Raw genomic sequence first — 12,710 nt, 5'->3', positions numbered from 1 at the left:
ACATCGGAGTAACTTATTGGGCAATTTTCCATCTCATATAATCTACTGACATTGTGAACTCTGTGAGTCAAAATTTTTCTAGGATGTTTTTCATGCTAGCCAGTTATTAGGTTTGACCTTCTATAGTGATGCAATATCTTCTTACTCCATGTTTGATGCTTTCGGCGCATGTGGCTGAGAATGCATGTGTACTTGGACACCTGTATGAGGTGATAAAGAAACAGGAAAGGCATCTAGAACTTTCAATGACAGGTATATTTCTGTTCAGATTTTTCAATGCACACTTTCATTGTGGAAGGAAAATTGGAAGACATGCTATTTATGTGCAAAAATTAAAAATGGCTATAGATTGAGTGATGAGGAAAGCTTTGTCACTGGCCATGGTGTTGAATGACTAGAAATTCATGGGTATTCAGAAAAAATGCTAAGCCTTTGAAGATGGTTGCAAAGATTTTATCAAATAATTATAGTTCTGAAGGTAAACAGTTGCCCTGTTAATTTGGTTAAAGAATGCCTCGGCTTGCCCAAAGGGCTTCCATAGTTTTATGAATCTGTGCAGGAAAACCTTTGTGGATTCCCCTTTTTCTTACAAGTTCTTGAGGAGCAATTGCATTTTTCTTCATCAGTTAACCAACATATGCTTCTAAGTTGAAGCTGAGTTTTCTAAAAGATTCAACGACACTCCAGGTTTTGATTGTTGAATTCCCCGCGTTGCTGGACTTCACCAGTTCCGAAAAACATTAAATAGGAATTCATTTTGCTGTGAGAGAATCTTGATGGGAACAGTAAATTTTGGAAATTTTGGAATTTCCAAAAACCACATGCCCATATCAACTCGTGTGTTATCTGTATGCATGGCAAGTGAATCTGTGAATTTTACATTGAATGTTCTTTATGATGCCAGTCTTAAGGTGGCTCAGAAGCATGGGATGTTGGGGGAGAAAAAGAGGTCTCTTTCCTGGGGGAAAAGGAAATAATTTCTTCCATAGGGTGCAGCAAATCCTCCTTATCTCTTCCTATCACTTTGGTGGTGGCACGTAAAAAGTAGTGCTCGTGCTACTAGAAGAGAAATGGTCTACTTCAAACTTTTTGATGTCGCATTTGTAGCTATGTGTCTCCTGTCACCTCGAGCCCTGCTGCATCCCATTTCCACCCATTCACATCACATGTCAACCCAGAGTGTCTTCAATGCCAAAATATATATAGGAGAATATTGGCCATGCGAGCCCTCAACTCTTAATTACGGCAATCGTAGTTGCATATATAAGCTGTTAACGTTTAAGATGGCATTCTGCAAAGTACTTGATGCCCATCAACTGGCCAATAATTGCATCCCCACTTCCGGGTGTAGTGGTGCGACTGTTTTGCCTGTTGACCTGCTACCAGAAAAGCCTAAAACCATAAGGATTGCACCATGTCCTAATCTTCCCACTCGATTCCTACATGCTGCTACCTATGAGTGAAAGCACAGGCGAGCAGGAGAGAAGAACCGAAACCGCGTATGAAACTATAGCTTTTCATGGCTCATTTACTGCCATAGTGCATAATTTGGTGCTTGATCTGGTCGGTTTGACATCTGACCTGCAACCATAAGAGCTCGAGCAGTAGTCGTCGTTGAAGTTGTAATTAACCGTAGAACTACAGATTCTTATGGCTCATTAGCTTTTATTAAAAGCTCTCGTCTGCTCGAATCGACGGGTAATAAGCTGACCAGCAACCTTGTGAGCTCGATCTCAGAGGCTAAGAGGCATTCAAGAAATCTTCATGAAGTCTGCAGCACTGAGGCTGCAAGTGGGATCTCCAGTTTGTTGCATGTGAAGGGTCAAAAGCTCTCTGCAAGTGATGATATCGGTGGGTGCGCGCGGACTTTTATCATGTTGGTTTGGCCGTGGCCACCATGGTGGTGATCTTGCACTGTCAGGTTACGTCAATGGGATACGTAGCCCATGAGGGTGGACCTGCAGGTGGGGTTCATGGAATCTGTGGAGGAATAGGACATGATCAGGCTCGGAGCGGCTTGGATCACTTTCTGTTTGCTTACCAGCCAATGGATGACCGAAATAGCATCAATTAACCAGTGACTGCAACAACACACTTGCCAGCCAATGGATGCCTGAAACAACCATCGATGCCTCGAGAGCTTTGTCTGGTATCTCTGCAGCCAGGCATTGTTCAAAGGAAGAAGGAATCATTCCCCCCACCCAGGCCTCATAGGACCGATGTCCCCTTGGAGCTTGATGACTTGATCAGAGGAGTCTGATGGACCTCAGAGAGGTGGGGAAATGCTTGCGAGGACCGTCCTTGCAGAGATATGGCAATTTCTAATCCTTCTAGCTGATGACCTAGCCTCTAGCTCCTTGTTTGTCCAAAAATGTTTACAAGACTAATCGAAGGGAATAGAAGCCTGTTGGAAGTATCCAATGGAGGACGTGTAGATGCTTGCTATTGTTCAGGTTATTCTCAAAGCACTTTAAAAAAAGAGAGTTATAAGCTAATCATCTCTAACTTATATGGCATTTATGCATTATAGTAGGTTTGCCAGCTAAAACCTCTCTCTCTCTCTCTTCATTTGTTTCATGGGGTTTCCTCTCTTCTGGTTCAGGATGTAAGTGGTGGGGCCTTCTTTTTACTATGTAGTCAAATGCAAGTTTGAGTATGGATACCTGTAGAGGTATATTGATGGGAAGTGAGAAGCCCACCTTACCAATGCTCTGACCGAATAATCAGCACTATGTTAAGAGATTGCATCCCATCTTCATATACTTTTTACTCTCTGTCGAAGGTCATCGCCATATTGGAGGAGGACCTTTTGAATTGGACATTGAAGAAGAATCTCGGACCGGTTGGTCCCCGTCTCTCCAGTCCTCATGGATGGAAATTTTACGTTTTTATACAGAAATTTAGTGCCCAAGTGGGAGTTGCTGACTAACTATTCCCTGATAATTGCGAATAACAAAACTTGATCCACATGATGCAGCTAGATGAAGTAGAGATCCATCAAAATTTAATTAAACTAAAAGGGTGTCTCTTGTGAGTGAGTTCTTATATCGTGTTCTTTTGGAATATGGAAAGGAAAATGAGGTCTGATGACAACATGGCGAAGTAGAGGTTGCACCCCAGGGAGCTTGCTAGAGAGCAACAGAAGGAGGACCTACCCTGGTAGTTGGTCATGAGCTAAAGAGTCCAAAGGTGGGCTCCTGGTTGGTGGCTTCTTAAAGAGGGGCCAGATTTTTTTTAAGTTCTTATCATGTTTGAGTTCGTACGCTTTAATTGAATCAAAGTTCCCGATGGAGTTGATGGAGAGACCACTCAGCATAAGTTCACTGTAGGAAGAAGCTTGCCATTCTTTTGCCAACGAGAAAATGATGACAGCGACGATGACGACGACGATGAATATATACAAATTTAGTACAACTCATCATCATCCAGGGACTATGCTTCCAATGGGAAACTCATGTTATACATCTCATGACCAATACTTGCACCCAATGGCCTCTCACGTTATAAACTCACAAAATCTGGAGAGAGAAAGATTGCCCTTTTTTTAAAAAAAAAAAAGGGGGAAAAAAGTATTTTATTTTGCATTTGCATTTCAAATTATAAGTAATTATTTTTGGTGGGCCCGTTAAATAATAAGTAACAGTTCTAAGATTGAATTGGGTGAATGTTCCGTGAGGGACATGATTAGATGATAAGGAGGATAGGGGCAGAGAGTAGAGGTGGTGAAGCGTGAGAGAATGGGATGGAGGTCTGAGGCTGTTCTTTTCATTGCTTTCTCTTTTCCACCCATCCACCCCCAATTGAGGTTGTCTCCCTCTGGCCAATGTCTAGACGGACAGGCAAAAAGGAATAGATTAGGGTGGCGGTGTTCATGATAAATAAAACTTCAACAAAGATCAAAGCGCCCTGCATGGTTAAAGACTTTGGGAATTACTTGATTGGCTAGAAATCTAGGACCATATATGCGAGTTTGATGACAAGGAAAAAGACAATGGCAATGCATTCGAGCATTCTCAGGACTACAAACTGATTCGACTGAAACAGTCTTGTCAAATCTTAATCACGAAGTTGACCTCCTGTTGACCAGACTCAAAGTGATATCCTTGAGTTGATTGAGATGTGTCGACTTCTGGTTGGCGTGGCCCCCTCCTTCTCTCTCTCTAATCTTCTATCTACAGCGACAAAGGCCAGTGGGCGATGGACCATGCAAGTGCTTGTGCTCTCGAGCTACACCTAGAACATATATATATATATATATATATATATATATATATATATTATGCCACGCAAAACCCTACAGTGAGGTAGCTAACCGATGAGTTTTTATTATAAAAGCAAATTGTGGAATTGCTGCTTGCATGGTTAGTGATATATATATCCTAGTGTAGCTGGAGGCTGACTCAAAACTATAATAAAAGTTTTGGAATCTTATGCTTCCAACCAGTCTCAAAGCTTTTCAAACAGCCATTTCCACCTGGAAAGGAATGATATTAGCTGGGTAAGTAAAGACCGAGTGGGAATCCTCTACAAATTGAGATATAGGAAAATTCCATTATAGGTGAGAGATGTGGTGATATTTTTTATTGAAAAAGTAGTTTTGGGGCTCATACAACGCATCTGAATGATTGCTGTTATATGGCCAAAACACTTGGTGTAGTTCATATTCTGCTTTAGAAATCGTGTGCCTTGAGGCTTTCAAGGCCGGCGAGGAAGGCCGGTGAAGAGATCTTTCGGCAATGAGGACTGGCAGAACCAGGAGCAAAGCGTGGGCTCCTGGACGTAGTCTGGACTAGTGCAGGATGTTCCTCGACAACCCTAGTGGACGAATCACTAGATCTCTATCGCTATTTTGTGGGTGTTGTAGAGCTGCCGGTGGAAGGGTCGAGACGGCGAGGCAGGCGTGGGAGACGACGGCAATCGTAGCTCAAAGCCTTAGGATGATGGTTTCCATTGAGTAGGTTGCCCATAATTTCAAAACTCAGGGGAAGTTGGAGGATGACATGGAGGTCAATTCGATGGCGGAGGACCACCAGATGTTCCGTTTCCGGTGCGAAGATGACTGGAACTCAGCTCTATTCGATGAGCCGTTGGTTGTGGTTGGCCAACTCCTAGCGATGAAGCCATGGACATCGGATATCAGACCTGGCGTGGACAAGGTTAAGAAGGCAGCGGTTTCAGTCCGTCTCCTTGTTCTCCCATTAGAATACTGATACTTGTGGCTTGCTGCGGGGTCGTCTGGACGCTTGGGTCACACATGTGTTCTAGGAGGCGATCGGGGCGGCCGATTGGGTAGCATCCTTCATTGCTTAGCATTCCAGTAGTCTATTATAGAATAGTCTGGAGCCTTCTCGCCTCCCCCTTCATCCACTTTTCTTTCTTGATTTTGTAGTTGTACTCATGCTAGAATGGTATAATACTATCTGTGTTATCGAAACAAATATTGTTATTCTAATGAAAAGGGAAAATATCATCCCTGCCATCTTTGTGGTTTGTTTGGAATATGCCATATTTTGGGGTTGAGAAAATTCCTCTAACAAGAATTATCAAAAATCAACTTTTGTTAAGACCATAGCATATGATGCTGCTTTAAATTTTTTAAACCATGACAGTTTATATTTGTCTTCATAAGATTTCTTAACAGTGCATTTTTCTTTATTTTTTATATCATATTAAAAAAATTTTGAATTAGGTCTACTGGTTATAGTGCCCAGATTCCATACGCAAATCCAAAGAGATGAAAACTCAACTGTATTTCTTATTATACATATATGCATGCATGGTTACACATTTATATACATATACACATTCATACAGTGTTCGTACATACATGTATATATTTACATAGAACTAGAATTTAAAAGAATTATAGGCAGACAAATAATCATGCTAAATTTCTGAAAAAGAAAATTACAATAATTTGGAAACAATTATAGATGGGTAAAATGAGTGTTGTCATTTTAAAAGTGCACATATTTGCATATGTCCAACAGTCATAATTATTTGAACTATCTTGTGTGAATGCTACAGAAAATATCAGTGAAATACAATTTATAGGTTGGTAGCATGGCTGTCTTCTCTTTTTCCCCTTTCAAGCATCAACCATATCAACAACCCTCTATGGCCACTCATATGCCAAGTGAATCACCATTATCTTACCTTTTGATTGGGTCCAATTTGTTTTATTCATACATGTACTGAAATTCGAGAAGCCTAAAAAATTAAGACTCCACCTAAAAAATTAAGACTGCACCTGTTATTAAAGTGGCATGCTAAATTAGGAGATGTTCATAAAAAATATTCGAAGTTCAAAGGAAGAGTTAGTGATAAAGCACCTTCTTCTCCTCCTCCATATCCTCCTACTTTGGTACCTGAATAAAGCTTAAGCCTTTGCTGACGGCCACTTTCCTTTGGTTTCACACTCACACAAAAATCTCGTTCTCCAGGGTACGCATACAGCAACATCTAGCAAAGAAAGAAAGCTAACGGAGGCTTTTAGATATGCCAATATCCCATCCATAGAGCTTATTTATGTTAATGACTAAAGTATTAGAGGGCCTAGCATGCACCTTAAAAAAAAATTTAGAATTCTACGGCTCAGGAAGATTAAGCTTTAAGTTGGCTTTCAATGGCGCCCATCAAGTTTTCCAAAGTTACTCCTCCCTTGTATGTGTTCAGAATATGGCAGCTTGTGTAGAATTACGACCTCACATTAGCTAAAGCCGTAGCCTATATATTCAAAATAAAGAAATTGGAGGAGGACCGATAAAGATGCATAAGAAAGACACTATTGATGATTCTCTTCGATTTAGGATTAGAATCACTAATTCTCTCCAATTGAATACCAATCAAGAAATTTCTTGGAGTCCATACTCAAGAACTGCATCACCTGATTACTTTCTCATACTTGATGTCTTTAGGTTTGCATATCTACTCATCAAATTAGCCTAGGTTGGCTCCTCATTGGCTGAATTCAGTCATGCAAACAACCTTAGTGGAGAAACAGGGGAAAATGTCAGGGCGCTGGATTTGAAGCAAAGTGTAAATTTTAAATTTTGTTAGATTTTAACTCGGGTAAGTTTAGCTCACATTTAAATGAAAGCCATCGACAGGTATACTTGTTTTAGAAAAAACATCATAAAATATATATAATATTAGAAATAAACAAATAGGGGGGCAAAGCCCTTGAGCGCAGTCCTAAGCACCTTGTCCGTTCTCCCGTAAAAAAATTTGGCCTTGTACAGCTACAAGACAAAAAAAATAAAAGGACTAAAAAATATGACCTATTCTGGAAGACAACCGTAGGTCTAAAACCCCCCTACGCTGTATCTAAAAAAATATTTATCTCCAGAAATACTAGATTGCTGGTTGATACGGTTGCGTTTGGTTGTAGCTGATAGCAAGCCAAATACGAAAGTAGACATGGAGAGACTCAGTGGGCCCCAGCCAACACATATTTCGGAGATCCTTGTCGGGGGCCAGATATGGTCAACCCCCTTTCTCAAGCCAACGTCATTAGCCACGTCATCCTGGTGGTCTAACTCTCCTCATTACCCTATAAGACAACCCACTCCCCCTAGCCTTCTAAGCCCCGTGTCCTCTCCATCAAAGTCAAAGCTCTGCCCCAGAAGAACCCCCAAAGCCATGTTCCACTCCTCCTCCTCCTCCTCCTCCTCCCCCTCCCCCTCCTGTGGCGACCCCTACCGCCTCCCCGTGGTCTGCTGCCCCGCCGCCCCCCCTCAAGCCTTGTACGACGCGGGCGGCTCCCATCCTCTTCTCTTCTCCTCTTCTCCGCCCTATTCGTCTTCTCTTCCTTCTTATTATTATCATCATCTCCCCAGGAGCAGCAGCACTCACTCCCTCTCTCTCCCCCACGGCATTCCCGACCTCTCCAACCAGCAACACTTCTTCTCCTACCCCCAGCATCACCACCACCACCACCCGCCGCAGCCGCCGCCGCAGCCGCCGCAGCCATCGTCGTCCCCATCCTCCTCCTCCGGCGACTACCTGGACTTCAACGCCGGCCCCGTCAGGCGGGTCTTCAGCACCGGCGACCTCCAGGTAACCAAAGGCGCCCGCACCTTCTCTTTTTCGTTCCCATCTCCCAAAATCTCATCTTGATTCATGCATCGCTGAAAATATTGGATTTTCCCCCCCTCACCCCCTCTGTGGACGAAATTAACGGGAACAGGGGATGAACGGGATGCAAGCGTCCGGCGACAATTACAACCAGGAAGGCACGGCGATACCAGGGAGGGTCGGGCGTTACAGCGCCGAGGAGCGCAAGGAGAGGATCGAGAGGTACCGAAGCAAGCGCAACCAGAGGAATTTCCACAAGAAGATCACTGTATGAATCCCGTCTTCCTCTTGATTTTGATTCGCTGTTTTCATTCTTCCATACGATTATCTTAATTTTGCAATTCCATTACTGACTTTGTTATTTCGTCTTCAGTATGCATGCAGGAAGACGCTGGCTGACAGCCGGCCGAGAGTTCGGGGCCGGTTCGCAAGGAATGGCGAGACCGAGACAGAAACAGAGCCGGAAGTTGAAGCAGAGGTCACGGAGAACAACCACGATCGTTACAGCAGCTACAACAACTATGAGCAAACTCCGATCGCTGGAGGCGGCGTCAACGGCGACGGAGACTGGTGGAGGCAAATGCAGGCGGCGCTGGCGACTGAGGTGGAAGAGGAGTGCTATTATGACGAGGAGCTCTGGGCCAACTTTTCCGACATCTCCTCCGTGAACCTTCCCTCCTAAAAGTTATCCAAGTGGGGGGAGAGAGAGCGAGAGCGAGAGAGAAGTGGTGGATTAGTTAGGTGTAGTAGCAGAAGAAGCACGAGTAACAGTAGTACTTGTCTGCGGGCCTGTAACCATAAACAAGTGACAGCAGAGGGACAGTTCGGGTCAGACTTGGGACTGGCGTCGCTTACCTTCCTTTCTCTTCTTCTGAGTTCCTTCCATGAAGCTTAAAGAATTCTAAAAATCTAAATTAAGTGGACGTTACTTTTATTTTAATTCCACATTGCCTCTTTTTCTTCATGTGGGTTGCGGTGATTGGATGAATCCAAATCTTTTCTTCTACACCAACTACTGACAAAATAAGATGGAACTCGGAAGGGAGCTAAAGTGGTGCAGGGGTTCATCAGAAGTCCGTCTTTTTTTCTTACCTTTAGCTCGCTATCGAGCTCGTGTGCTGCCTTTTGGAAAAAGGTGGGATTTTTACTCAATCGTGGCCAGGTTCAGGCGAGTCCCTCGTGACAGATCCATCCATCCATCCGTCCCCCCACCCCTTCTCCCTCCCCGGCCGACGGCTTCGACAAGAAAGGTTGCTTTGGACTTCCGGGTTTGAAAATTTTCCCAGGCTCTTTTTCTGTCTCATAGGCTCTGGTGTTCCCCACGGGACAGTGGAGATGAAAACTATGAGCAGCACAACCTAGTCCACAGATCGCACCACTTCTAGAGGTGGTAAAAGTTTTCACAGGCACTTCTACCCCGGCTTTTAATTATTTATTTTTTTAGTTTAAGAAAAACTGTGCATGATCGCCACCTTACCCTGGGATCTAGAAGAAAAAGACCGGAGACATAGGTGTGAGGAGGAAAAAAAAAAACATAAGTGGTCAAAGGAGGGAGAGAGAGAGAGAAAAGGGGGAAAGCCTGGAATATATTATTTTTGCGACAAAATGGTGTTTTTCTAAAAATAATATATTCCAAGGTTGGGGAAGGAAAGCCTTCGGTATGTGTGAGGGAAAAAAAAAACATAATTGGTCAAAGGAGAGAGAGAGAAGGGGAATTATTTTTGCGACAAAATGGTGTTTTTCTACAAATAATATATTCCAAGGTTATGGAAGGAAAGCTTCGGTCAGGGGAAAAAAGTCATGGAAAGGAGTGCTTGAGAAGATGATAATGTAATTTATGTTGGTGATGCTATATGCGATAATCCACTTCCTTAATGAACTAACGCAGGCTGCAATAATTATGTTGGCAGAATGATTAACATTTCAAGGATCATTGGAGAAGTATCAGAGAAGGAAAATGGCAATGTAAATTTCTAATAATTGTTATAAGCTTTGCATATTCCTTTCCCAATATTTTTATAGAATGGGAGTTGGCTTCACACAACACCAGTTTAATAGATTATTTCGTTTAAAATTCTTCTAATTGTAAAATAGTTTGGTACGAGATAATGATGGTATAATAATTGTAAAGTATTCAGATACTAGTATATTAGAATAGATGGTGGGGCTTATGATATATTCCTTAAAAAAAAAAAAATTGAGGGCACGAATGTTAATATAACAAAGTTCAACTTGCATGAAGTAAAAGAGACGCAACATTCCAATTGAAGAAAGTTCACAAATGGCTTAGTCTGACTCAACATATGATGTTCCTTTGATATTTAAATTAGACCAACAAACAGCTAAGTTTGGCTTGAAAATAATTTTTTGGTTGCATTGATTCAAACCCAAGATATATCAGTCACTCAGCCTAACTACGACAAGATGGCTAACCTAACTATTTTTTTTAAAAAAATCCATTTTCTAATTTTAGATTATTTGCTGTGCAAATGTGTATAATATACAAATTATACATATCCACCAAATTATTGCACCAACTTTTGGCCTGCGACGCCGTCTTATTAGTTCTTTCATTACGGTTAAAGTTGCAAGTGTGATGTTCGGTTGGACACAATATATATGGATCACGAATTTAGAACCGCACTATAAAAAAATGTAGCAAGTGAAAGCTAAGGATACCTTCAAAACTTTGTGTAAAGCAGATTAAAACTTATATAATTGTATATTAGAGGTACCTCCTTTATTTGTAAGTCTCCTTTTTTTTTTTTTCTGCTGTACCAAGCATCTTCTAAAGAAATCATTATCAAAATTTGAACCTCTTTAGGCTCTTACATAATTAAAAACATGGTATATGCATGACATTAAAAATGAGACCTCATGGTAAAATAGAAGCATTAATTTGACACCTCATTCGATTCGAGACATCTCGGTCTAGCATCTGCATACCTGGATCATAAGTCAGGGTGATGGTGCAGTGAAGACAAGACCTGTACAGGAACTTGGCCATGGAAGAGCAAGGAAGAAGCTTCCTCTTTAGTGTATGAAACAGCGCCCTTATGCTTGCCGCATTACCAGATTATGTTTAAACAAAGCTCTTCATTGTCCACCACCGGTCTCAGTATTTTGTTAATCCCTACAAAAAGGTAGGGAGCCCTCTCCACATGCAACCCGATCCCTAATGCTTTCAAGTACACTGGCTTTAGAAGGCGTAAAGAATGACATGCCTTCCCCTTAGCTGCTTCCATTCCATATATTTATACGAGTCAAGATCAAAAAAGCAGCAACGCCACCCAACCAAGACTGCTTGCTTTCTTATTCTAGACTAGGAGGGGAATTGAGACTTGAAATCAAATTCTAACCTGCTTGGGAATCTCAGCTTTAGGCAAAGGCTACATGGTCTTGAAGGGAGCAATAGAGGCCCCCCTACAGGTGGAGAGTGCAGCTGTCTGGATTCCTGTCGGCCTGTAATTTGAGGTTGAAAGCTCCACTAAGCTCTTTATATTGCCCTTTAAGATGATATGGTTCTCTCTTTGATGGGCAGTATGCAAGTGCCCATATGAATGAACCCATTCTACGCATTGCAGTGGCTTTCCTAACGACATTCAACGGCATAGCTTGTATCATTAGGTTTCGGTTCGCACGGAATCCAGACCAAAGACCGTGGCAGCCGACACACCGCCGGTAAAGCTTCATATAGGCTCAAGCACTAATGTGGAAATGCCTCAAGTTGCTAGGCTCTTTGTTGCTATTTTTTAGTAGCATTAAAATCAAGGTCCAATGAGTAGCCTAGGGAGAAGGTTGTGCTAGGCTACACAATGATGAGGAAGAATATTCAACTGTGAAAACAGCTCGACTTTCTTAAGATGCCCACCTAAGGGAGAGGTCAAGTGGTGGAGGGGGAATCAGATGAGGTGTTTTAACTTCAGTGGCATTACTACAAGGAAAGAAAAATGGAGCCTCAAACTATATGGTGGCAATAGTTTAGTTGGGTCATGAGTAAAAACACTTGAAAAGCTCTTTGGATGCTCATGCTGACTAAAAAAGAAAGAAAATGCTACTCAGGCCCCATTATTCCCTTGACAAAGACCTGATTTTTTTAAGTCCCAGATTGGCGATAAAAGGAACTTGGTTCTTTTAAGTATTATTGGACTCAAAGTTCAATCATGACTTGAGGAGATAGGTTGGACTAGGAATTTCAATCAGCGAACAGTGATAAAAGGCTTTTTAAGCAAAGCAGGGATTCCAAAGGTAATTAAGAGTAATAGGTTCTGTCGTTCAACGTTGGAATCGAGCCACAAAGATCCGTCCAAATCTAAACATAACAGAAAACAGTATCAGAAAGATTTAACAAGTGATGCATGCCATCTTAACATTGGCGACTGAGGACTTTATCCCATCCTCCACACGATTTAAGCCTGCAGATAAATCGAGAGAAAAAAACAAACAGTAAAATTGAAATCATGGAAAGGGTTTTCTCTAAAAACAAAAAAGAAACAGGATCAGCACAGAAAAATATTTTTTGCATATGCGTTGATATAATTCATCCTACTCCAAGGAAGCCTAACCAGGTTGTATAATGAAAAATTCCTATGAAATCAACTCTTACATCATAGTTTCAACAGACGAACTGAGAC

General features: G+C 42.0%; 1 protein-coding gene across 1 annotated transcript; it reads left to right on the top strand.

The window, feature by feature from the left end:
* The first annotated feature begins 7,568 nt into the window (after positions 1–7,568).
* LOC103697757 (uncharacterized) lies at positions 7,569–9,040 on the top strand. Its single transcript, XM_026800704.3, has 3 exons — positions 7,569–8,058; positions 8,189–8,344; positions 8,450–9,040. The coding sequence occupies exons 1-3, from the start codon at positions 7,642–7,644 to the stop codon at positions 8,756–8,758; spliced, it is 882 nt and encodes a 293-aa protein (XP_026656505.2). The 5' UTR covers positions 7,569–7,641; the 3' UTR covers positions 8,759–9,040.
* The last annotated feature ends 3,670 nt before the right edge of the window (positions 9,041–12,710 follow it).

The sequence above is a fragment of the Phoenix dactylifera genome, chromosome 14, assembly GCF_051530095.1.
Source record: "Phoenix dactylifera cultivar Ajwa chromosome 14, Ajwa_hap1_PhDact_Kaust_v1.1, whole genome shotgun sequence".
Lineage (NCBI taxonomy): Eukaryota > Viridiplantae > Streptophyta > Magnoliopsida > Arecales > Arecaceae > Phoenix > Phoenix dactylifera.
The sequence above is the reverse complement of the archived record's forward strand: the minus strand, read 5'-3'. Positions and strand labels throughout refer to the sequence as shown.

Coding starts and splice junctions, on each gene's coding strand:
- LOC103697757 (XM_026800704.3), top strand. CDS start 7,642: ATGTTCCACTCCTCCTCCTCCTCCTCCTCCTCCCCCTCCCCCTCCTGT. Junction 8,059..8,188: donor TCAGCACCGGCGACCTCCAG/GTAACCAAAGGC, acceptor TAACGGGAACAG/GGGATGAACGGGATGCAAGC. Junction 8,345..8,449: donor ATTTCCACAAGAAGATCACT/GTATGAATCCCG, acceptor TTTCGTCTTCAG/TATGCATGCAGGAAGACGCT.